This window comes from Plectropomus leopardus, chromosome 17, assembly GCF_008729295.1.
Source record: "Plectropomus leopardus isolate mb chromosome 17, YSFRI_Pleo_2.0, whole genome shotgun sequence".
In the NCBI taxonomy this organism is placed as follows: domain Eukaryota; kingdom Metazoa; phylum Chordata; class Actinopteri; order Perciformes; family Serranidae; genus Plectropomus; species Plectropomus leopardus.
Genome location: NC_056479.1, coordinates 16258404 through 16284824, shown reverse-complemented (window position 1 = coordinate 16284824; position 26421 = coordinate 16258404). Strand labels below are relative to the sequence as shown.

At 42.0% G+C, this 26421-nt stretch overlaps 1 protein-coding gene across 1 annotated transcript in view; it reads right to left on the bottom strand.

The window, feature by feature from the left end:
- Positions 1-26062, bottom strand: part of pde4a (phosphodiesterase 4A, cAMP-specific) — a 65459-nt gene extending 39397 nt beyond the window's left edge. The window contains 1 exon segment of the mRNA XM_042504345.1: positions 24909-26062. Within this exon segment, the coding sequence (XP_042360279.1) occupies positions 24909-25204 (296 nt within the window). The 5' untranslated portion in view covers positions 25205-26062.
- Between the last annotated feature and the right edge of the window lie 359 nt (positions 26063-26421).

The window sequence follows — 26421 nt, the reverse complement described above, 5'->3', positions numbered from 1 at the left end:
GTCAGTACTAATGCTGGACTGACTAGCTCTGCACAGTGGAGAAAAAAACTGTACTAGCATTACAACCTTAAATCCATTTATACCAAAAAGACTGATGTAACTGGAAGGCAAAACTGACTTGACTCATTGCCTTGGTTTATCTTTAGTTCAAAAGTCTTATATTGAAACAGCTATGATGAAACAAGCTAAATGTGTATGTAATTTGTAATGTAATATGTATTTTTTTTAAGTAAAGTACAGCTTTGCTCACACTGAAACCTTAGTGCTATATTGAATTTTTTTCCCAGATCAGATTATTTGCTATTCACATTATTATTTAAAACATGACATGGCCAATATCAGATTCCAGTGTGACCTGGTCATGGTCCTGAAATGACCCGCATGCTCAAAAGAATAAAACTTTTGGGCCTAAAAGTCAGTGTCAATCAAATGTCAATCACACCGACCGATTACTGCAAAGAGAGAGAAGGAGACAAAATTTTAAGTACCATTTTTTTGTGGAGCAATGGCTGCTTCTATCGCATGGAGGTGTGTGTTGATTGCAAGTCAGAGCCAGGAGCGTTTGGGCGAAAATGAATGAACAAATCTTTTTGAACGACTCTTTTTAGAGTTACGTATGAACCAGGTCAGCCTGTCGAGCTTAAGAGTGCTCATGAATTCTTGACTATTCCCATTTGTCCTCTCTCTGTTATCACAGGGCACTGCTCACTCCTCACGCTCACGCCTGCTACAGTGAGTGAACAAGAAGCAATTACATCGGACTCGATGTGGATGCACCATTGCTAATGGCAATGGTGCATCCACATCTTCCTCAGATGGTCGTTCTTCCAGCTTTGGTGTATTCATGAGCTTTAAGTTGTAACATGGAAAGCTAGGGTTGCCAGCGTTGATGTCTTTATTGCGATGTAATTAACATAATTAATTTTTTAAAACTTTTTAAAATTGCGATAATTGCCAGAGCGATGATACTGTCATCATATGAAACCAGAGGACCTGAGGAATCCAGTGGTAGCATGGCATACTGACTTCTCTGGAAGGGGACTAAATAACGGTGCAAAGTTATCTTATTTATTTTATTTTCACAGGGGTCCCTTGACTTCTGACCTCAAGATATCTAAATGAAAATGGGTTCTATGAGTACCCATGAGTGTCCCCTTTACTGACATGCCCACTCTGTAGCAGTCCCATGTCGTTTTTTGCTGTCATTAGATTCCTAATCAAGAAAATCTGGTAAGAATTGCTTTACATTGTCAATACAGACTCCATAACATTTTTTAGTGTAAAATAATGGAATTGAAAGCATCATTAAAAAATGTGATTAATCGCAATTAACTATTGAAAGTCTGTGATTAATCGCAATTTTAATAATTAAATGTTTGACAGCCCTATGGAAAACACATTGGTGCTACAAAGAAGATGCAGTGTATTTTACTGCTCAGCATTAGCCGTTGAACATGCATGTACTATAACAGAGTGTTACAGAGAAACTGCTCCATATTTTCAAATAAGTGTCAAAATCTGAAAGGTTCAAAAAGTTCATTTCATTTATCTGTATCAACATGAAGGAACCGATACTGTAAAAAGAACCATCCCCCATCACTACAGGAGTGGTGGGATCGTGACGTACGTGGTGAGTGACTCCCGGCAATACAGAATTATGACAAATGCCAATCTAGAGTGATGTAAAAGTTGAATGATTTCTGATATGACTGTTCAAACAAAGGTCGAATTGTAAAAAATCAGACCTGTATCTGAATCAGGACCACATACAAAAGTTGCCCAACTCAGAGTTAAAAACATCAGATTCCATTGTGCCATTTACAGATCTGAGTCATGGCCTTGATGTTTATACAGCCCTGCCTCATCCTCTGCCCTTCCTGTTCGCCTCCCTGCTCTCTGCTCCAATCGTATCCTCTTGCACCCATCCAGCTCTCCGCTGCGCTGTGGTCAGATCACAGAGCCGAGGATTACAGCAGATTATCCTGCCCACAGGATCACCGACCCAACTCCGGGCGGCCGAACACAGGGAGTCGGCCCCAAGCCTCTGAAAGTGCAGAACACATGCCTTTCAGGAAGAACCCGGAGGGATTGGCCGCAATCACACACCTGGCAAATGCCACAGGAAAGGGATTTACTTCATGGGCTACACTAGACAGGATAATCAGCCTTTATTCCGCACAGCAACAGGCTCTCCTCATTGTGAAAGTACAGCCACCGCCAGCCCTCTTAATCTATTAATGCACTGTACAAAATAAATTCCTCCCGGATTGAGTGGTTACCATTAGACACACAAAGCTCTTAGTCCAGTGTTTCCTTTCACCTGAGGAATCTCGGCTCTGATGCTCGATGGCTTGTCTTACACTCAGTGTTCTTCGAAACCCACCAGAGGCGCCATCACTTTGCATCACCATCAGCTGATCTCTGAACTCCTGCAAACTCGCAAGAGTCTCTCCTCAGGTGGAGACCGACTCGTTCTGTCACTGTCGTGCCTGCTTTTACACTTTCAACTATGCTCAGATGCATCTTTGTGACATGGCCTTCTGCACAACATTCAGCAGACCTATGTTACTTTTTTAATGCAACAATACATTGAGTGAGAAAAATAAATAAATAAATTTAAATAATTATAAAACCAGTAACAATACCAGTACCTTAAAGTGGTATTCAACTCAATATAGTACTTCATTAGATACCCAAAATGTTAAAGGAGTGGCATGTAATATAGCCAAACTTTCATGCTAAACTGCAATTCTGTCAACTTCACCACACAACAGAGGGTGTTAGCCATAGGCAGATAATGAGACCACGGGCCCCTGGGCACAGACACTTGAAACATTCACCGTTGGGCACCGACTAGAAAAAAAAGAACAGTGCCAGTGTTGCGGGACACAACACAAAAACAAGGGCCGAACAGATGCTTAATGACGGCCCAAAATTAACCAATAACAAACTGTCAGCTTGGTTTGTCAGAGCCCTGAGCATCACACTGCTAACGTTACCTCATTCACAAGTATAACGACAGAATCATTGTGAGTTTATTGGGTCTGATAATTGGGTCTCTGGGCATTATTGGGTCTCTGGGTCTGGCCGCTACTGTTTTAGCTCGTGCCAGCCGGATCAATGTTGAACTGACTGGAACGAAAGTGGTTCCAGAGATGGCAGCAACAGAGGATTTGTTGATCTGGTGGGGAGGAGGGTCAGCGCAGGATCAGACCCCAGTGCAAAAAAGGATTGAATGCAGATGTGGTGTGACTAATCTTTCAACTACTGGTTTATTTTGGTTGACACCTTAGAGTTATCGAATACTGATACTCATCTATTGCTAGGTTCATACTTAAGTAAGTTTGATTTGATTTAAATGTTTATGTGGTTTACATAGCTGTTTACATCAGATGAACTTTATCCAAAATGTCACCTTTCTGTCACACAGATTTTAGAGGACAAAGAGTAATTCAGTATGTCAGAACAAACAGACATATGATGCAAACCGTTTAAATCATGTAGTGTAACGCTCTGCCAGGCCTGTACTGCAGCCATCTTCGCTTCTTACTTGTTTTGTGGTCTTTTTGCCTTCAATCTGGTCTTCAGGAAGTCAAACACATGCTCAGTTGGACTGAGTTCAGATAAATGACCTGGCCAGTCAGGACTATTTCACTATATTTGGACATAAAAATTCCTTGGTTACATTGTGTCAGCATGTTTAGGAGCAATTTCCTGTAGTAGTGTCTTTAAAATTGGGGAACTTTGTATGCAAAGAGCTACACATCTTAACAGACACAGTCTTGGAGTGAAGCCAAAGGAAAGAAAAACCTCTTTCCAACTGTTCTGTGTCTCTGCGCAGTATTTGCTGCTGTCTGCTGCACTTTTGCAGCACGTATTAGAGACAGGGGGCAACCAGGTCAGCACAGCTTGTGTTATTTTCAGTTTCATTTTCTTTCTTTCTTTCTTTCTTTCATCAGTCCCTCCTGCCTATCAGTTTATTTCTCTCTCTCATTTCTAAGTCTGCAAAATTATTAATTACAACCGAGATTGGGCACACACAGAACCAGCAGGAACCCATCTTTCTCCTGCTTCTTCCTCCTCTCTTCACTCATTCTATATGTAAATCCTCCCCTGTGACCCCGGGGGCCGTTTAGTGGGGAAGGTAAGCATTTAAGAATCGTGACTCCAAACACCCAGCTCTTTTTATAGCCACCATTCTGATTCACAACCATCAGGGGGGTAACCAGAGCAACTGTTTGTTTAATGAGCATTGCTCCCCTCAAAAAGCACCTTGTAGGTTTGCATTACGGGAGCTTCCGCTGTACTTCTCTTTCCCTCCCTCTGCTGTTGTGGAGAGTGGGCTAAACAGATGGATCAACTGACACAGAACCATCCTAAGAGATGACAGATGGAAAGACGTGTTCAATTGGTGCTCTGCTTAGTTTCCTGCCACTCGCACCCAGATAAATTAGGAATTGAGAGACAAACTCCTTGACACAAAGAGTCATTTTTTTCTGCAGCAGCAAGAGCAATGAGATAATATTGATTTGCTTTTGATGTTTAATGGAGTTTCTCAGAGAGGAGACATGAGCAGGGGGCGGGGGTGATGGAAAGAAGGAATGGGGGTCAAAGATAAATGTGGCATCCTTTTGAATTATGCTTAAAGAACTAGATTTTAATTGCACTGACCAGCCTTCCTAGAAAGTGAAAGGGTGCTCTTACACACCCCAATTAGTGCATATTGTGGAGTAGAGATGATGAGAAAAGAAACATCTGAAAGATGCTGGAAATGCAATCGAGCCACACTGTAGGAAGTCAAGATAGCGCTGGAGTCCCTACTATACCACCAAATCCATAAACCTCCCTCCCCATGCTGTGGCCTCCCTCCCCAACAAGCCCACACAAGGAGTGGTATTTTTAGCGCATCACCCTATCTCTGAGATGGAACGCGTAACTCCCTCTCTGCAGGCTGGGGCTGCTGGGCTTCTTTTATTTTAATCCAGACTAGAGAGAGATGAAGAGAGAGAGGAGAGTGAGTCATCCAGAGCTACCTTTGTGTCACTGTGGCTCTGTTCTTCCTCACCATCTCACTATCTTTCCCTCCATCTTTCCCTCCATCTGTCTTCTCACATAGTCTGCCACTCTTGGGAAATAGAAGTCTATCTATTTATCTATCTATCTGCATTTCATGGCCTGAAAATCTACATATCTGTCATATTTAATCCAATCTAGAAGTGAAATGCAGACTAATAAGCAGTCTTGGCATCCAATTCGTCATACATATTCCGCAGTACAAAGATGGTTGGCTGCGCATTACCCTGGAATGATAGATAATTACTAATATAATGTGGTGCAAAAACAAACGCTGGGCAGGGTGCAGCCGAGTGAGAGAGTGTACAAGGTTGATTTCAACACGCAGTGAAATGGTTCATTTTGCTCTATGCTCTGAATTAACTTGTAATGCATTCATGGTGTGGTTGAACAAAAGGGAGTGCACTGTTGTATCACTTTCCCCTTGTTCGCTTTTTTTGTATTGTCCTTGATGTACAATATCATGTGTGGCAGTGCTACACAGTGAGATTTATAAACTAATGCAGAGTTAAGTAAACTCCATGGCCCATTTCTAAAAGATTAATCTGGATCAGAATGATCCAGATTTGGAAATCCCATATTTTGCGATCCACAGTCAACTAATCCATCTTACATTTGTGATGATTTTTTCAAAGCAGCGCTGGATTGGATCACCCTGATCCAGATATAGACTTGTCAAGATAACCAAATCTGGACAACCAGTGCTTAAATGGGACTGTGTATCACAAAATGGGCTACTAGCTTTGTAAATAGACACAGGTACAATGGCCAGCATGGGGTCACTTGATGCTACTACTGACAGGACAACATTACTGCTTCAAACATAAAACTTTAATTTGACCTTACAACGCTACGGTTATTGGCAAGGTTTGGAGACAGAACATACAATATTGTCATTGTTAGACTATCAATTACTTGTTTAACATTAGGTGCTTATCACGGTCACAATTAAAAGAAAACCTGTTGATGTTCATAGCTCTATAGCAATGTCAGACAACTTCCTCCTTTGCACATGACAAATTCTTAAGAATAAACTTTAGTATTTTTTCAATCTGGACCCAAGCCGAGAGGTTTGACAAAGAGTTGGTATTTGACTGTCGGGATGACATCAAGCTGGTTCTTTTAAGACATCTGTTGAAGTGACTGCACTTGTTTTTCTTGGGAGGAGAGTCTTCATTGTTCATTTATTCACTATCTGAGCCTGCCATTTGGTCTTGGGAAGGTAGTACATCAATGGTTTTTAGAGCTTTTTCACTAAAAACAGCTTCCTGTTGCAGCCCAAACACAATGCTATAAGTAGGGATGCAAGAAAGTGTCGGAACGACATCGGTATTTGCAGATATTGGCTTTAAAATAAAATATCAGATTCAGTCAACATAATGACTTCTGCCGATATCACAAACCAATATTTTTATATGGACAACGTAAACATGTACAAATCATCAAGTTAAACTATTTTCTTTATTTGCAAAATGAATGAATATTACACACACTGAAAAGCATGGCATTTTATGTTTCCATCTGCTGGTGAGTATTCATGATAAGAGTATGCACAATATGATGTTAATTCTACTTCAAAAGAAACTTAATGATCACTAAAATTACAGGGGAAAAAATTATATATTTATATATTGACTATATTGACTTATCAGCCAAATGAACTGTTATATTTCATATCGGATATCAACAAAAAATCCAATATTATGCATCCCTATAAGAGCTTTGAGAGTTGAATTAAAGCTGGAAACCCAAAACAATGAGCGGAGAGATGCTTTAAAGCCTTTTGGAGTCAAGTGATAATTCTCTTTGGCTTCATTAGACAATCCCTTTCACATCACACGTTTTCATTTTATCCATTGTTATTCATCATAAGAAAAATAACAAAAAGCATGCTGCTTTAAATGGCCCTGTAGTGCATACTATGAATTTCTATAATTAAGGATTACACCCTAAAAAATGATGAATAATAATATCTCTTTTGCTAAATTAAACGCTGAATGGGTAGGTTAATTACATTCCTGGAGATAAAACATACCATAAATTTAACAAGGCCAATTAGTAAAACTGTACTCCAATTACAGTGCTGTTTAATAGGTGTTTAACAGGAGAATCATGTTAGCAAGAGAACAATAAGAAAATCAGTGTGATCATCCTGGAGAGCAGTTAGATATCATTAGTGAGGAAAAAGCAGGATTATCTGTGTGGATTCATTCGTCCTGAAACTGCCTCAGGGACATTGCCTTGCAGCCGGCCAGTGAATACAACATGCTTGTCTGATGAGTCATATGTCTGTCATTTTTATTCTTATGTCATCCATTGCCCTCCTCATATTCTCCCTTTATTTAAAGCATAAGCACTAGAATTTTAGACTTTAAAATGTCCCCCTAATTCAAAATGCGGCCTTCCTGTCTCCACTTCCTTTCCTCACATCATATCACGCCAGCAGCTTGAACTTTTCAGCATCTGCCTGGTGTTTTTCTTTCACACTTTGGTGGTTAGACCTGACAAGAAGTCTTGTGTCCTCAGTCTTGAGAGGCTGCTGTTTTGACTTAAATAAAAGCTTAGAGGCATGTCAACAAAACTGTAAAAGATAGTTACGTTTTGCTTTTTGATGCAGTTCTGTGTTTGTCTCTGCTCCTGCTATCTTTTGTTCATCCTTATTTGTCTTTCTATTTCCATTGACTACAAATAAATGTGTTCTTAAGATGAGTGTTAGAGATACAGATAATGTTGATGATGTTGTGATCTCCTGCTAATGGGAGCAGGAGCTGAATAACAGATATCAGCAGAGGATTGAGTGAACCTGGGTTCCCTAACTGATGGCAAAATGATGGAGGAAGAAGCTGTGATTGGGTAATGGGGCCTGAGCGTCGCGGTAGAAAAAGCAGCCAGCAGACCGTTTCCGAAAACGTCAGAGTCTGGGAATATGGGCTGTGAGAATCAGCAGTATGTCCAAACAGAATGGATGTCTCCCACTCTGCGTGTCCCCAGACACTTTCCGTCTCAAAAAAGCATTTGCAAAAAAAGCACATGCTCACGCGCAGACGTTCAGCCACAAGAGCTGTGCCAGCGCGGCTCTGTCTGCCTTTTCACAGATCAGGATTGTACAAAGCGTTGTACGAGCCGTGTGCACTGTGGTCAACTATCACTTTTCCACTGGCAGCAACAGACGGGGCCTCACGTGCATAATGTGGAAACTGCTGGAAAAGTCAGAGAGCAACGTGGGGGAATTCATGACGAGTGCAAGGCGGCGGTGGCTGGAGCTTCGTGACGGCACAACATCTTGGTGACAAATGCTTTACCATCAGTATGAACACATCTTTAGGAGATGTGCCCTGCAGCGTGCAAAATGAGACTATTACACACACAAGCCTTTCACATTATCTCTCACTATTGCTGCTTTCACACACAGTGACATACTGATGCACAAACAAACGTTCCTACATGGACTCCGGCATGCAGAAGCAGCCACTCTCAATATCTTGCTTATACATATTGAAACACAGAATGAAAACTGAAATAAAGCTCAATAAAACACTGGGAGCTGAGGCTGGTTGGGTTTAATCTCATTACACTGAGAGCCTGAGGCCTCTCTACCCCCTATTTATAGCACCCTCAGAGAGAGAGAAAGAGAAGGGAGGTCCAGGCTTCGTGTACACAACATCAGTGGCTTGTGCAACTGCGGCCGCCAGTGGCAAGGGACACGACCAATCACAGGCAGGTCTTGTGTCAAATTTGATGTGATAAAATGTACAATTACAAATGATCTGTGAAGACAACCGCCCTCACTCTCTATTCTCCAAACACAAGTGCGCTTCCTCATTTGCCACATTTTCCTTCTGTTTCTCTCCGCTCGCCTTATCTTTACACCTTCTCCCTGGTGTTGGCGTCCCACCTGTTTGATGCAAAGGAATGGGCTCAGGGGTTGTCTTCTATTAAAGCAGCAGCATCTTTGTGCAGGGGAAAACCCGCTGCTTTTTTTTTTTATCTGCTGCTGCGATTGAACAGACATGTTTCTCTGGTGGTTTCTGGTTCTCAAACTTAGGATGAAAATCCTTGGAAGTATTCAGCAGGTTTTAGCCACTTTTCAGTATGTTCCTTAAAAGGACCAATGTTGTTACATATCAAAATAGGCACTATGTGTAAATTAACTGTAGTAAACTTCCTTCAATGTTACCAGCACCCAGATCTCCCCGCTCATCTCTCAGCTCAAATCTATAGCATGACAGCAGATTTTTACTCACTCTCGGCTCATGCTCAAAATACAGATTGTACTACTGCATTTTTGTATGTCCACCACCACAATCACAAAGGGAAGTAGCAGCTCGAGAAAGAGAGAGAGAGAGAGAGTGACACCACTCTCACACTCATGGAGATTCTCTGATCCCATATGAGTGAAGGATTGTCTGGTCTCTGTGTATAAAACAGAAGATTGTGTTACTGTATTGCCTATTTCCTACATTAAATCTCTTTAGAAACACATTGTAGTGCACAAGTTCTTGTGAACAACAAGTAGACTCCATACTGTTTACTGTATTGTAAAAACAGAGGATGAAAATATGAGGCAGGATTCTGTTATTGTGTTGCCTGTTTATTACCTGAAATATTTTTCAGAAATATATCTTAGGTTACTGTTTAACTGTAATTCAAGAGCGTTTGTTGCCAGCTGGCCGCCATGTTGTTTCCCAAGCTCTTGTGACGTCACCCTCCAGCAGGAGTATCAATGGTTTGGATGTAGTGTAGTGCAATCCGGTAGCTGCAGGTTTTCTACCTCTTAAACAAAAACAAATTCCACAGCCTTTTCCCCCAGTTTTCTCTGGTCATATATAGCTCAAATTTTGAGTGTTTTTGTCTTTCTTCTGTACAGACAGCCTAGTTTATGAAAAGACCATCTTTCAAGATGTGAAATAGTTCTTGAAGAATATGCTGATGCAAACATACATCAAAATTAGGTATTCTTGCTTAGGGAGACTTTGAAACTTTTGCTGGGCACTGTCAGTACTTAAGATTGCACCAGCAACCTTTTAAGTTCTTAAAAACTGCCAACAACAGAAAAGCTCAGGAGGAAAGCTGCATGGAGCGAGAGATGACTCAATTCTGATCTTCTTTAAGGAAGCCTCTCACAACAAAAACCCCCTAAACCACACAAGTAATCACACTATAAGCCCCTCGATACACACACAATAAAAAGGAGAAAGAGAGCTTGGACTGAGGCCTCACTGGTGTTAATTACTTTGCCTTTGTTGGGAGTAAAATACACTTCCGAATCTGCATCAGCATCATTAAAAATCATGTATAACAGAGGATGTAACTTACAGTAAAACCTCCTGCTGTAGACCGGGCCCGAGCAAAAAATAAAAATAAATAAATAAATAAATAAACACACAATTGTCAAAAGACATCGAGATCTCAAACTGAAAAGTAGAGCATTAAATGAAAACACCATCCTGAACCCTCGAGCCATGCTTTTCCCTTTCTGCCCTCTAACAGCCTGAATATTGAGTGTTAATGTGTGAACATGAACATGACCTGCAAGAAATGGGCTCACTGCTCTGACAAGACAGGTTATGCTCACACATTGATCTTGGAGAGGTCAGGAGCTGGAACAGCGGCTCTCTTTCTAACGGAGGAAACAGAGAGGTGTGCGTCATATACCGCACCTTCAGTCGGCTATAAATCACAAGCTGCTTCATGCATTATGTAAAGTTCTCAAGCGTTCCCACAAACCGTGTTGCAGCTGCTGAGATTGCTAGTGTTATTTTTTTATATATTATATTCCTCACACAAACCTATTGCATCTGTTTTATTTTCATGGGTTTCTGAATCATTCTGTTTTGGTGGCAATAAAAAATGCTTTGCCCTGACAGGAAGCAACATGCATTATGAATTCCTAAGCAGAAGCTTCAGCTGGCATCAACACAGCAACCTACAGTAAAAAATACACTGTAGGGTGCACATACCGAGCTCTACACCCCGTTACTGTCACAACCTGGCTCAAGGCCGGACAGAGAAGGGTAGACCACATTAGTTTCAGCTAAAAATAAGTTAATTTTACATAACTGAAAGGGAAATTAGTAAGATGATAAACTAAATGTAACAAAACCCAAACAGGGTGAAAGCTAGAGGGTAGAGAGAGAGAGACTGGCTGCCTGCCACCAGTTTATAGAGTCGTGCAGTCAGACTAGGTGAGCTGAATCTCCCTTAACCCTTGACATGTGCTGGCTTGGTTGACTGGGTTTGACTCAGCAAATCAGCCCAGCACGGCAGGCAGTTGCATCTCTCCGCTTGAAGGTGTGTCTAAAACTGATAACGCATTTGTGCTTGTGAACCAGCAGAATGTTTTCTGTCCACTCCACTAGTGTTAAACTAGTGTTAGTGTTAAACTGGCAATGGCAATACGCATCAATGCAGCATGATGATGACCAGACTTTACCCAATGGCTCCTGAAGGGAGAGGCCTGCTTATAAAGGGTCGTCACCCCCCTCCATCACTACACTTTGCATTCCACATTGAACCAACCAGTCCTTAGTCCCTTTAAAACACAAGGATAATTTACAATACACAAAGTGCACCTCCCATCAATCTCCATAAAAACCCCACTAATATTCCATTTTTTTTCCTTCAGCTTATCCACCCACAGACATCCTCTTCCTTGGTACCAGAGAAAGCATCTTTATGACCAGAGAGAGAGACAGTCAAGATTAGAGTGACTAAGTTGAAAGACAGACAAAAAAAAACCAGATATGAGGGGCGATGCACAAGACAGTAGTGAGTGTGTGAAGACCCATTCCCCATTCTGCAAAACTTTAAAGTAGGGATGAACGATGTTGGATTTTTTGGCGATATTCGATATGCCAATATATAATAATTAATTTGGCCAATAACTGATATCGATATATCCACTTTTTTCCCCACCTAATTTTAGTGATCACAAGTCTTCATTTCAAGCATATTATGCATGCATACTCTTATTGTGATGGTCCACCAGCAGATGGAGACATAAAATACAATGCTTTTCAGTGTATTTAATAATTGTTCATTGCGCAAAATAAGAAGAAGTGTGTTGGCCAATACTGGCATTGGCATATTGGTCGATGCCAATGACATGCCGATATTATCAACATGTTGGCCATTTTAAAGCCACTACCTACCAATAACAATGATGTGCCAATATTATCATGCATCCCTACTCCAAACAATAGACACTGCATCAGTGTCACTTTTAATGCCACTTAAAGAGATCGAGCTACAAGAAAAATCAACATAAAAAACTGGTATCAAACCTAAAGTCAAAAACTACAGAAGCCAAACTGATACCTTGAACCAAATGCCATATGAGTAAAACCCAAATTATCATTAAAATTATGTTTCATCTTACCAACATGGTCAATTTGATCCAGGTCGATCTCCCAATTTGTCCCAACCCAGCACAAGGCTGGATGAAGAAGAGAAGACGTCATGAGTTGTAAAGAGAAAAGATGTTTGTTGACTGAATAAAAGGGAGATTTATGTAGCGAAAAACTAAAATTAACAAAACCCAAACAGGGTGGAAGCCAGAGGAGGGAGAGACTGGCTGACTGCCACCAGTTTATAGTCTTGCAGCGACCAGGTGAGCTTAATCTTCCTGATGACCTGACCCCCCCCCACCAGGTTCCTGGAGGGAGAGGCCTGCTGAAGGTCATCAGACGCATATAAATGAGCATTTTGTGGTTTATTCTTCTACTGCACTACATTTAAGCGGGATATATTGTTCTTTTAACTCCACTACACTTGTTTGACATATAGAGTTACTTCACAAATTAAGATTTTACTTAAAAAAAGAAAAGAATCATCTGATTAAATACATTGTTTTGTGATAGACTTTGAAACCTGAATTGAAATCAGTTCACAAGCTATTTGACTGTTTGAACCCTGAGCAATTAGTTTGATTTTTTCCAAAAATATAGGAAAAAAGAAGAAAAAAAGAGCAAGAAATGTCCCACAAATTGTAAGAAATTAGTGAACAAAAAATTAACTTTAAAACTAGTTGTTTTGTTTGCTTTTTTGTTTTTTAAAGGGGGAGGATTACTAGATAAGTATCCCAAAAAATAGGGGAAAATGTCCAGGAAATTATATTTATAGTTATAATAATTTCATATTCAAAATTATGTTACAGAAAAAAATAAAATAAAAATCTATAAAATAATCTTTTTTTCAGTACTTTTTTTTCAGGTAATTTTCTTGTAACCTTTTTTTTTCACTAGTTTTTGGCAAATGTTTAGGCCATGTCGTGTTAAATTGCTCATTGCCTGCTCCTCATGTTTCTGAAAGAAATCAAACTAATTTGCTTTTCAAAGGGTTAAGCTACATATTTAGCCTTAAGCTCCATCTTGAGCAGCTTAAACAGTAAAGTATCACATAAAGTACTGAGCATTTTTACTAAAGTAGTGTTTTAATGGCAGAACTCTGACTTGTAATAAAGTGTCTTCAAAAACTACTACTTTTCTTCAGTAAAGGACTGGACAGACAGAGGCACAGTTTCTGTCCCTTTATGAGGTTCCAAAACTGATCATCCTCATCATCAAGAGTTTTTACACGAGCTTCACAGTATGAAACCTAAATCTTATTTTTCAAAGTCAAAGCAGGAGTGAGGAAAAAAAGTATAAAGTCAGCACGACTTTTAAGTATGGTCATAGACTGGGTGATGCAAAGAAGACCTAAAGACAAACCCACAGGCATCAGATACTCTTTTCCACACTTAGAGATTTCGACTCTGCAGACGACTTGGCACTGGTCTTCCACACCCACCAATATATGTAGATGGACTGAACCTTCCCACAGCATTGGTGTTTTTATATCTTGGAAGCACTGTTAGATATGATGGAGGAACAGGCTGCGATACAAAAGCCGACTCAGCAAGACAAGCAACACTGTCAGAATGCTGAGCAGACTCCCATTTGCTGATTTCTCCTCAGCATTTAACACCCTGCAGCCACACATTCTCGCTGAGAAACTCACCAGCCGCTTCCAACTGGATGATCAACTGATTCTGTGGATGATAAATTTCCTCATCAACAGGTCACAAAGAGTGCTGGTCAATAACACCTTCTCCAGCCTCCTATACACCTCAACTGGCTTCCCACAAGGCTGTGTCCTCTCACCGCTGCTTTTCATCCTCTACACTGATGACTGCAGATCCACCAAGCCAAACTGTCATTTGGTGTCAAGTCCTCCTGTCTCTCCTCTCAAGATCCTCACAGCACCACAGTTCAGCTCTACAGGAGTTTGTGGAGTGGTGTGACAACTCCTGTTTGAAACTGAACATGGGCAGGACCAAAGAGATGGGGGTGACTTTTTCCAACAAAGAGTGGGAACTGGCTGCAACAGTCACCACAACCATCCATGGGAGGCCCAAACAGATCGTTGAGGAGTACAGGTACCTGGGCATCATCTTCAACCACCAGCTAAAATTTGCCATCAACACAGAGGAGATCTTCAGGAAATGCCAGCAGCAGCAGTATCTTGTGAGGAAGCTCAACTCGTTTGGGGTCAGCAAGGACACCCTCCAATCGTTGTACTACTGCGCCATGTGTCCTCACATTTTCTTTCACCTGCTGGTTCCATTCCACAAGCCTCCACGACAGAAACCGCTTACAGAGCACAGTGAAAGACTTTCTGTCAGAGCCCTCTCCTCCCTCTATGAGCAGCAGACACTAAGGTCAGCTGGAAGGATTTTACAGGACCCCTCACACATCTTGTTCTCTGCGTTGGAGTGGCTCCTTTCAGGACACCGGTTTCACTGTCCAGGCTGCAGGACGCAGAGGAGAAAAGCAACCTTTGTCCGCAAGGATTCTCCTTAACTCCCATCCATCTCTGCCCCTCTACTCACCCCAGCCCGTGACCCCCACCGCACTCATACATGTACTCACATACACACTGGAAATTAGTCCTGCTGCTATCTGTCAGCATTCATATACCTCATACACTTGCTAGTGCATAACTTGCACTACTTTTATTTCAATTGTAATGTTTACAGCTTTTTATTTATTGCAACTTTATTTGTTGCATTTTTTCCCCCATGTCATTGTTTTCTTTTATTTCTTGTCTTTTAGGTCATTGTCATCATGTATAGTTTTTTATGCTTTAAATTGCCCCTTGGGTATGAATAAAGTGTTTTTGAATTGAATTGAACGTGTGGAAGTCAGCATCAACACCGAGCTCAAACTGTGCCATAACTGTTCTTTCTACCCGGCTATACAGCTCACAATGCTGAAAAATGACAGACCTTTCCAAGCTGTCGACACAAGATGCCTAAAGAGAACTCCAGTGTAATGTCTGGCCTAATACCATCTCCAACCAACAACTACTTTCTTTATTCAATCAAGAGAGCATGGGCACCATCATCATGACAAGGTAGTGGAGATGGATTGGACACATCATGCAAAGAGACCAGGATGACAGGAACTGCCCTGCACTGAAAATCAGATGGAAAGCAGAAGAAGAGAAGAACCGAGGAAACCTGGCATCAAACGGTGGAGAGAGAGCAGATTATTTTGGCCTGTAAACCAAAAAGGTTGTCTGGAACCACATATTTCAGCCTTATATTGAAGGTAACACAGCCTATTATATCTAAATTAGCCTATCAACATAACAAAATGGTCTAGATGAGCATCCATTAATATGTTTCGGGACAAGGTGGCTACTCTTCACCTGTTTTCAATGATTGTTTGGTACTTACCTTGCAGCATTGGTAGTGAAAACCAAACACATATGTCGATACATTATTAAATTCTCAATTTCCAGAGACTTTTCCTTTTTTAGATTTGGAATCCATACCTAGCCAAACTGGGGAGACTCAAGACCACTGTAGCCACTGCTATTAAAATATGGCAGGGGATTAAGGCCCAGCCACACCAATCTGACATCGAAGAACAAGTGGCAAGGAAGGTTGACTATTGCATTGCATCATGTTGCCTGTTTCTCAGACAAATAGTTGTGCTTGGACTCACTCCGAGGACCACAGCTAACGGCCAACTAGCATGCAGACTCTGCACTTGCATAAGAGGAAATAACATACCAGCAGAAGTCAGCGATCTGTTAGATTCAAGATCCTAGTGAGCCAGTAACCACATTAAAAACTTAGAAAGGGGCTAAAAAGTTGCATATGGCTCCAGAGCTGCATGTTGCCTACTCCTGCCTTAAACAGACAGGAGTGGATATTTTTGCTGCCCTGTACACCAGTATGCATAAAGGGCAGTAACCTAACCTAAAGCAATGCACTGCTGATAAGATTTTACAACAGCAGCTCAAATAAATATTGTCCAGCTGATTTAATTTTCTCCTTACCAAATAAGAATGCTATGAAATATTTAATGACACATTTAGCAAGCCCCTGTGCTGTTATTGTTTTGATACTGCCTGAATGTGATTTGCCATTAGTTGCAGCATTTTTCCAATCAAGCTCACAAAACAACAATGGAGCTGAGTCAGACCAAGAGTGGACAAAAACAAACAATCTCCTGCTATAGGACTATTTCTGTCTCAGGCGCACTGTAAATATGTGTCAACACTGTCTCATTATTAAAAGGATATATGGGCAGCAAAGTCTATAGGAAGACAGAACAGACTGATAAATGAACTTCTGAACAAAGCTTTGGGTCATGTTTGCTGGGACCTGGCCACACAGTACAGTACGGAAGTCTGTGACATGTTACGCCACTATTAATGCCATCTGTCCCTCTTCTCTAAGCAGGACTGACACTCTTTCATAATCATCCAGTGAAGCTGATAATCTGCCAGTGATTTTTGGGCAACAGCACTGTCCCGGGGCAGGAGGTCTGGAAGTGATACCTCAGATGAGACATTGGCATCAGTTGAACGAGCATCTGTGTCTGTCCATGCCAAGCATGGTCTCCAGGTGCACTCCTTCATCCCTTCCAGCTCTGATTTGTTGTGAGTTCTTGTTTTGAACTAGGCTCTTCCCGCGCTCCCCGGACGCACCTCGCATTAGTCTGACACAGCGCTCTGCCCGACAGGTGTACGCTATTTGTTCTTTCTGCTCCACTGTGTAGTGTGCACTGGCACACAGCTGACAGAGGGTTTGTCAGCCTCAGTCATTCAGACAGATTTACACTAAGACAACAGCCTGAATCGCATTTCGGCGGGGTCGTTCTCTCCGTGCTACAGTGGCAGAAGAGACCACCAACTATATCTGAATTGTGGTCTGTATCAACTGCTGAGACGCAACATGGACTCAATATCAGGCTCACTCTTGTGCCTTGAGAGGAAAATCTAAACCAGAATGAGCTTCAGGTTAGAGCTTTCTCCCAAGCGGAGCTGTTTGCTGCGAGGTGAAAGAGTACCACTTATTTTGAAACTGAACACGCATTTTGACATTTAAATTCTCCAGAGTCTCAGCAGTGAGGACCTTTTTCTTGGTTTGAAGTGGGTGACTTGATTACACTAAAAAAGCTTTCCCTTTTAGTTCCTCTTAGTGCCTATGGACTTTAAGAATAATTTACCATTACTACTACTAAAAAGCTTTTTTTTGTAACACAAGAAAGCATCACATTCTGAATTCAAACATTTTTAGTGTGTATTTTCATCATTATGAACTGTTTTCCTTCAAATAGACTGCTCTTTGATGCACAGGTCTGTTTGAACTCCCTCTTAAATGGCAGCTGATTGCCAGCCATATGATGAAGGTGTTTGTGTCTGCTCTAGCCTTGAAGCCTGTGATTTTTCAAGTAAGAATGAAAAATTGCATCAGCGTAAAATACCTTTAAGGAGAAGAATATAGGAAGAGATGAGGCGCTGCACACTGTCAGTGGTGGGCAGCTCATTTCACCACTGGGGATATGAAGGTTTTGAGATTCAGATATGGCTTCGAGGGGGGAGAGACTCTGCAAGCAGCTGATGATCTCAGTGGACAAAGAGACGGAGAGTGGGATGAAATGATAGATAGATTTATGACAGAGAAACTGTGCGCTTAATGCCGCTGTAAGCAAGAACAAGGCTATCAGAGAGAATCTTAGAAGCTACAGGGAACCAGCGAGACGGGCCACACAATAGGGAGACAAAGCGGAGAACAGAAATAGAGATGGAATCAATGCTCCCCATTTACACTGGGGTGAGATGAAGAACTGAGAGGATACAGGATCAAAAAGAGATAAAGACAGCAATCAAAGGCTGTAATTTTTATGAACAAAAGAGGGATTCAAACAATATTATTAGATAAGACGAGATGAAAAAAAAAAGGCCAGCATGAAGCTTACTGCAATCATACTGGACATCTTGAGAAAAGAAACTGTCGTATAATAAACTGGCAGAAAGTTGCATCAAAATGATTTAATGCACCTGACAAAGTAGGATTATGAAAAGGCATTAAAGGGATACCGTGAAGGGTTTTCAACCAGCTTTGTATCACAACAATGGGTCTTAGGTGTAGATGAACTGTGGTAAACTGCCCACTCATCTTACCAACGCCCAGATCTCCCAGCTCATCTTCGCACTTCCTGAGGGCCTGGCTGTTACTCAAACTACAGCTTGTACTTCTGCATTTTTGTGTGCCCGTCACCACCAACACAAAGAGTATAGAAGCAGATAGAGAGAGATACCCGCCCCTCTCTTCCCCTCAAACTCAGATCAAACTGTAAAACTAGGCAGGACTAATTCAATAAAAAACAAGATTCTATTACTGTTGTGTCTATTTGTCATGTAAAATGTCATGAAAAATGTTTTAGTGCACTGTTTGGCTGCAATTCCAGATTCTTTATTACCGGCCAGCTGTCATATTGTTTCCTGTGCAAAAATAGACAAACTTGCATTACATGATCCACCAGCAGCATGGAAGATAGCTGAATGGGCCTACTGGGCACAGGCCCAGGGGCCCAAAGTGTCAGGCTCCCCCTGGCCCTCACCTGTGAACTGTCAATCAAATAACATGTACCGAACAGGAGAGGCAAATGACCCCAAACACATGCAAAAGAACCCACAAATTAACTACAAAAAGGGTGAAACAACCAAAAAAGACACAAAATTACCTTAAAGGGTCACAAAACAACTTAAGATGCATTACAACAAAAAAGAGATGGAAAACAACAACAAAAAATTATTTTTAGGAGAGGTAGGGGGGTTTTGCATTTTTGATCCCAAGGTCTCACGGTCTGATAATTCACCCCTGACCACCAAGAGTGTTCGCTGGTCCAAAAGTTGCATGTTTTCTACCGCTTGAGCAAAAGTGAATGCCACAGCCCCTCTCCTCTGTTATCTCTGGTCATGTAGCACCAGTTTCTACTGCAAAAACAGCTTAGACCATCTTTCCAGTATTGAAATACTTTTTCAAGGACTGGGTGCTGTTCTAGACGAAATGTAAGCTGACAATTTGCACCAAACTGGGCGATATTTATTGGGTAACAGGTGGAGTTGTTGTGCAACTTGAATTTTCTGATGCCCTGGCTCACTTTGTTTCTTCTTGCTGGGATCCTTGCCCATCCACACTTGTCAAAAAAAACACACACAAAAAAAACAAATGACTAGTGTATCACCGCTTCAAGTGGATTCAGTGTGAAAGTAATTAAAATGCAAAGTTGCCAAGATTTCCAGCCGATTTACGAAGCAAACTGACTGCGCTAAATGCGGTTACCGGTGGCCTGAGTATCTGAGAAGCCTGTGCGAGCTTCCCCCAGTGAGACAAAGTGATGAGCAGATGACAAACACAGAGTCAGACCTCGGATGAGAGCTGCAAATACATCCCCTTCGAGCAAAACAACCTGCGTGGTGTCATTGCTAAAAGATCTCAGAGGGATTTTACCCGAGGTCTGTGGGATCTGCCTGAGCCAACCAATAGCGAGCGCCGTTCCAGTACATGAACTGCCTCCAGATACTAATTAGCGCTGAGAGTAGTGAGAAAAGCACAGTGTAGTCACAGAAGGGTGCAATCTGTAGCTTAAACAGATGTTTCTGCTACACAAACGAGATAAGAGGTCTATTACTTAACGCTATTAAAACACATTTGTTGGGATAATTCATGAATACGCTTTGCATGAGACTTTTTTTGTTTCTAGAGTGCAGAAATGTAAATATATGATCAACAACAAAATACAGCTGGTGCGGTAATTAACTAGAGCTGTACCTCATTATGAACTAAATTATCATGGCAGCCGGCCAGTCAGGCAGGCAAAAGAGCAGCTTCGGCTTACAAATCACCCCTGGATCCCAGCTTGGGGGGGAGAAAAACAAGGTGTAAAGAATGCATGAAGAGGTGGGTGAGGGAGGGTGGGAGGGAGGCTTTGGTTTGAAACTGTTGCAGAGGACTGAACAGGAAACCAGCTCTGTGCTGTGATTAAACTATCGTCAGACTGCAGCTCTTCAGCAGAGGTGTATTAATATTCACTTTTTCACCTTATAAACATACAAGTCATGATGCACATTCTGATGGATCTGCTACATACTGACAAATTATACAGTCAAGCCCATCAAGTGCCTGTAAGCTTTTGCCTTTTTTGGGTAAATGAAATCTATTCTACAAATGCACAAAACAAGTTACCATAGCAACAGAATTGCGGAAAGAGCTGTTACTCGTTCAGTGTCAGTCAGTCATTTTCATGTTGGAACTTCCCAGAGCGTATTGGGCATGGGACCTGATGACTGATACGCTCATATTAGCATCCTCTGACAAAAGGACTGACAAGACGGTCGAACAAAAGACACCGGGGACGGATGAGGAGGCAGACCGACACTCCAAGGGGGGGGTGATTGCCACTAAGACTGCCATTTTGTACGATACAACAGAGAGACAAAAATAGACAAGTGAAAACAGTCGTAGACAATTACATTGTAGATTCTTCAAACAATTATGCTAAACAGCACCCAGAATCCCTCTTGTATGCTATCCATCCCTCAACTGCTGATTGTTGGGGTAGCTTCATTTTCTAAAGCAAGTGGATCAATTACAGTAACACAACGCAATCTGCTTTTGTACGACCCTTGTCCCAAACAATTTCACCAGCATCTCTCAGGCTGATTGACCATTCGGACCTCCAGATGAGGTCTTGACCAACTACTTCAGTGATTGAACGGTCTGATTCCTCAAGACACAAAGGTCATCGATGGGTCGATCAGTGTCCAACCAATCAAAGACCAATTACTTTTCTCACACTGCGATGACAAAGTCACTTTATGTTCCTGCCCAAATAAATTTGACCTTACGTGCTTCATCGTGGCAAAAAAAACTGTGAACTGTGTCCTGATTTCACAACCGCATGATCAGAATAAATATGGGCGAGGTGCAACCGGCAAACAGATATTTTACATTTGTACTATAGCAGATAGGTTGGAACTTTCATTTCTTTGTATTTCAGCAACGCTTTGGTTGACAAATGTTTAGGCTTAAAAAAACACTTGGCAATGGTTAGGAAAGATAGCATTTTGGCTTAAAAATGCTAGAAATACAGCCATTGTCTCACTAAAAATCACCCACTTTTGGGGGTATAATCGCTTGCTGGAAATACTACCAATGTCTTACTTAAAAACAAACACACTTTTGTTGTTACTGTCTTACTAAAAAGACAGGCTTTTAGTGGCACAATCATTGCCGCAATTGCTGACAATGTCTTGCAAAAAAAAACCCACTTTTGATGGCGCAGTCACCACTGCACATGCTGCCAATGTCTCGCTAAAAATCACCTGCTTCTGGAGAAAAAAAATCACCACTCTGAATGCTGCCGATGTCTCGCAAAAACATAAGGAAATTAAAAAATCCAGTTTTGTTGTTTGTTGGTCTTGAACATTGGTCTGTAACTTGGCACCCTTAGCTACCTCCTAATGAAAAATTCAATACATATATTATATGAAATCTAAACTACGTCACTTAAGAAACGTTGGCATGATCTATATTAAAAATACAAATGTAATATTTGTAATTTGCATAAATGTTCAAAGCCAACATTTTCTTCTGGCAACTGGACTTGAAGTCTCAGTTTCAATTTAAAAATCTCAGCAGAAGAGTATTAAGCATCAAATTTTTGCTCAAACCTTTTGGTAATCAATGATTTTAAGTAACTTAGACTTTTGTCAATACAAGCATTATTAGGGGGCAATTCCCAGTTATTGCCTGTCTTTTTTCCCCATGTCTTAAGGTTTAGTGAAATGATATTTCCTGGCGTTGAGAACAGTAGTGAGAGCAGATGTGTGTGGTGCTGCCTTTCATAGGCTGGACACAACACAAACTAGCCTTGAGCTAAAAACAGAGTGCCTAGCTGTTCATAAAGCCTGATAAATCCAGATGAGGCGAGAAGAGGAGATAAGGCATCCAGCTTGAAGCGTCTTTTACTTGGACATCAGTAACAATGCAGAATATATCGCTCTCATATGGAAAAAAAAAAAACAAACAAAACAAACAAAAAAACATGGAAAACAATATGAACCCAATGAAAATCCCTCTGGCCTCACACTGATATGAAAACACATAAAATGAGGCCTATTGCAATTCATACAGGCTACAGGTCAGACGCTAACCTGTGCACAGCCCACTCACAAATATCTCTACACCCATACACACACACACACTACACACGCTGCATTTCACCGCTACTCATGACACAAAACATTTATCCACCAGCCTCCATTCCTCCATGCACCCTCCTTTCTGACCAGTGTGTAGTACAAACACCCACAGACCTTACACATCACCTCATGGATGTGCTAAGGCACACACACTCACATGAACACACACAGTTGGAGCCAGCTTGGTGCGCTCTGAGAACTGTTGGAATCGAATTACGTCTCTCTCTCCCTCTGCCCTCTCATGGTTTGCCGCCCACAGAAGGAGAAGGCCAGGCAGAGTCGGTCCCAATGCACTAAAGATTGGACTGCCTCTGAGCGTGTCCCGAGGACTGAAATACAAATCAGCCCTTCCTACAGTCAGCTGGAGTTGGCCCTTCTCCCAGGGGCCTGCCGGGAAGGCCGTCTGTGGCATTAAAAAAATGAAAGAAAGAAAACAAACAATAACAGGAGTAAAAAAAAAAAAAAAAAGAAAAAAAACAGGACCCCAAAAGTCCTCTTGAGACGCAGCAGGCTGACAGGGTGTGTTATTAATCTAATAATCACCTTGTTAAATGTGTTACTCTTCTGAAAGGAGCACATTTGGGACATAATAAGGGAGTAAGAAACATGTAAACTAACTCCTTGACTTGGAACATCTGGGGATTCAGGTCACTCAAAGGACAGAGTGGAAGACGAAGCGACCAGAAAAACCAGCATTTATAGCCTCTCTCCTAGAAACCCCCTTTTATGAACATGTGAAACGTAACATAAATGAGTCACCTAACTCCTGTCCACACTGAACAGGCTGTAAATGTGTCTTGCTCTATGAAATAAAGCAGCTGTTTAACAATAAAAACAACCATGTTCTGTATTTTTAAAAGGATAAACAGAGCAATCGTTGTCTAAGGACAAAGCAATACAAATTGTATCGTTCCATGACTCACTTAATGAAATGCTGTTAATCTAATCTGCTTGATTAACATGCATGGAGTAATTTGATTTAAGTGTTGGACGAGTTGTTAGTTGGTGAAGTTTGCATATCATATAATAGTGCTGTTTTTGATGTCCTCTCCCGGATGTTCTTTTTTTTACCGTCATATGTGATCAGAGAGTGTGCCTGGTGTGCCAATTAGATTCTGTCTGAAACCATCTGTGTGACAGTCCATGTCACACTTCATAACTTTATCATATCTTATTTATACCATAGGGCAGGGGTACTCAACTTGATTTGCCTGGGGGCCACTTCTGCAAAATAACAGGAGGCCAGGGGGCAGTCGCAGCAGCCACATACCTTTTTCAAGGACTTTAGGACATTTCTAGGATTTTCTTACATTTCTAGGATTTAAGGACATTTCACAGATTTTAGGACGTTTCTTGGATATTAGAACATTTCAAGGATTCTGGACTTTAGGACATTTTCAAGGAATTTAGGACATATCTAGGATTTTAGGGCATTAGGGGCTAGTACGTCTGTTGGGGGTTTCGAGGGATCCTCCATTGGCACTTTTTTTAAAAAAAAAACTAGCTCTACTTTGATACTTTATGCACTCCGGCACCTTATGTGTACAAAAACAGTTCTCAGTGTGAATCGCTTTACTTTTATTGTGAATTAGAAAAGGGTTGGGGGGCCGCTGGACACCCTGTCAGGGGGGCCTGATTTGGTCAGCGGGCCATATATTGAGTATCATTGCCATAGGGGTTTTTTTCAATGTAGCCCCCACCTCATCCACCACACCTAGGGGGGGTCAGCATCATATCCTTTGAGACAGAGACTCAGTGCCTTGCTAAAGGGCACTCCAGCAGGGTGCATCCGAGTAAACGGGAGTTGGGGTGGGTTCACTTTTGCTCCTCCGCCCACGGGGCCCCCAAACCTCCCTCTGCAAACAAGATGATAAAAGGCCTGGACGCTGATATCTCAGTGCTGCACGCTCGAGCGCACGCACTAGACCTTTGGTGCCATTAAACCGACTGTACCTCGTGTCACTTAGTTACATGTAACATGTGGACGCCCTTAATAATCTTACTGGTATTTACAGATGCTGCTCTTGCGTTTTCGAGTGGGCGGACTGGTTTGCGCTTCATACCCATCTGACAGTCTATCCAAAGACGCATAACGCATCAGCACCGAAAACCCACGCGTCCCGCCTCCCGGTAGAAAGCGCTTCATATCAGTTAACCCTTCAGGCACACTGCGTTATTACGCACTCATTAAAATGCACCCCCCCTCTCTCCCTCTCGTTTACACATATGCCTTGTGGGCTGTCATGGGCTATTATTGGGATGTTTGGAATGAACTCCCCTCTCTCGCCTACCGTTTATTCCCGACACAATTTCCGATGGATGTGTTTGTGGTCCCGTGGAAGGAGGATGGCCAGGACATTCGAGACTTTTTCAGTCCTGGTCGGTCGCTCGTATCCACGGCGTCTGAGCGCTCCATGTGCCGGTGGTGATGCCGGTCGGTGTCGGAGTAGCCCCGGTGTTTGATTTTGATTGGGGTCCGGGGTTGTCTCCAGAGATGCTGCGGAGGCTTCAGAGTCGCCTGTCCTTCCCGGGGAACCGGGAGCGACAGGGAGAGGCTCTTCTTCGAGCATGGTGGTGGTTCCATCATAGTGCAAAATAAAAAATAAAAATAAAAAAAATTAAGATCCCCTTTAAACTTATTGATTAAATGATATGGCTGTATTCGTTTATTTCAAGCACAAAACGTTTCATGTCCCTTTCTTCTACTTGAGCGAACAAATCAAAGTGACCAAGTCCAGCACAGTCCGGATCTGAAGCTTGTTTTCTGAATAACATCAAAAACTGTCACAGTGGTGAGCTGACAAGTCATCCAAAAATCATTAATCTCATTGTTCTCAGTGGTGATCAGTTTTAATGTAGTAGAGTCTCCGCTCTGCCGTGATCCTCACCAGTCCTGCGTTTTGGTGATGAGACACCGGTCCTGCTGCTTCCCCTGAAGTTTGACGCCTCGTCGCCCATGGCGCACAATCGAATGACTGTATTTATTTTAGAGAATTTATTGCTTTTTATCAGCCACTTATTGCAGAGGCACACAGATCGACGGCGCTGGCTTCTATGTATGTATGTGTGGTGTGGTATTATTGCTGCCCGTATGTCTCTCAGCTGAGAACAATTTCCATAAAAGTACTCAATCTATCGCGGTTCATGTAGAGCTACGGCATCTCTGTGCGCGCACACACCGCAGCAGAAGTCTCCAGTTATTCCTCCATGGAGATGTTGGATCCAGTGATTTCAGCGAGATGTTACACTGGACTCATCCCCCCTCAGTACATCAGGATGGTGTGAAGAAAGGATGGACATGTCCAAAAACCACATGCGATCCTTTGTTCCTTGCTGTCCAGACTCTCTTCTTCAGCTTTTGTTTTGTCAGAATGCATCATAAAGGGGCACAATTTGATAATTGCCGAGGTTCAGTCATCCTGTTCAGTGTGGGCCATTATCTTTCCATTCTCATATTTGCTGGAGTTCGACGGCAAACATTGGTTTCACCACAACGCGCTCATCTCTCTCTCTCTCTCTCTCTCTCTCTCTCCCTCTCTCTCTCTCTCTCTCTCTCTCTCTCTCTCTCTCTCTCTCCCTCTCTCCCTCTCTTCGTGGTGGTTGGGTGGTGGTTGTTCTCACTGATTTGTCAGCACTGGAGGGTTTTGAACCTTTTATGCGCTCATCCATTATGTTTTGCCCCATGTGTGCATTCACTGCGAATTTCCTTGACAGAAAAACAAACACAGCAAATTGCTCAAATGATGGCAGCTGATGTCAGAGGGCTCACAACATCAGCCATGACATCTTAAAATACCACTGTTT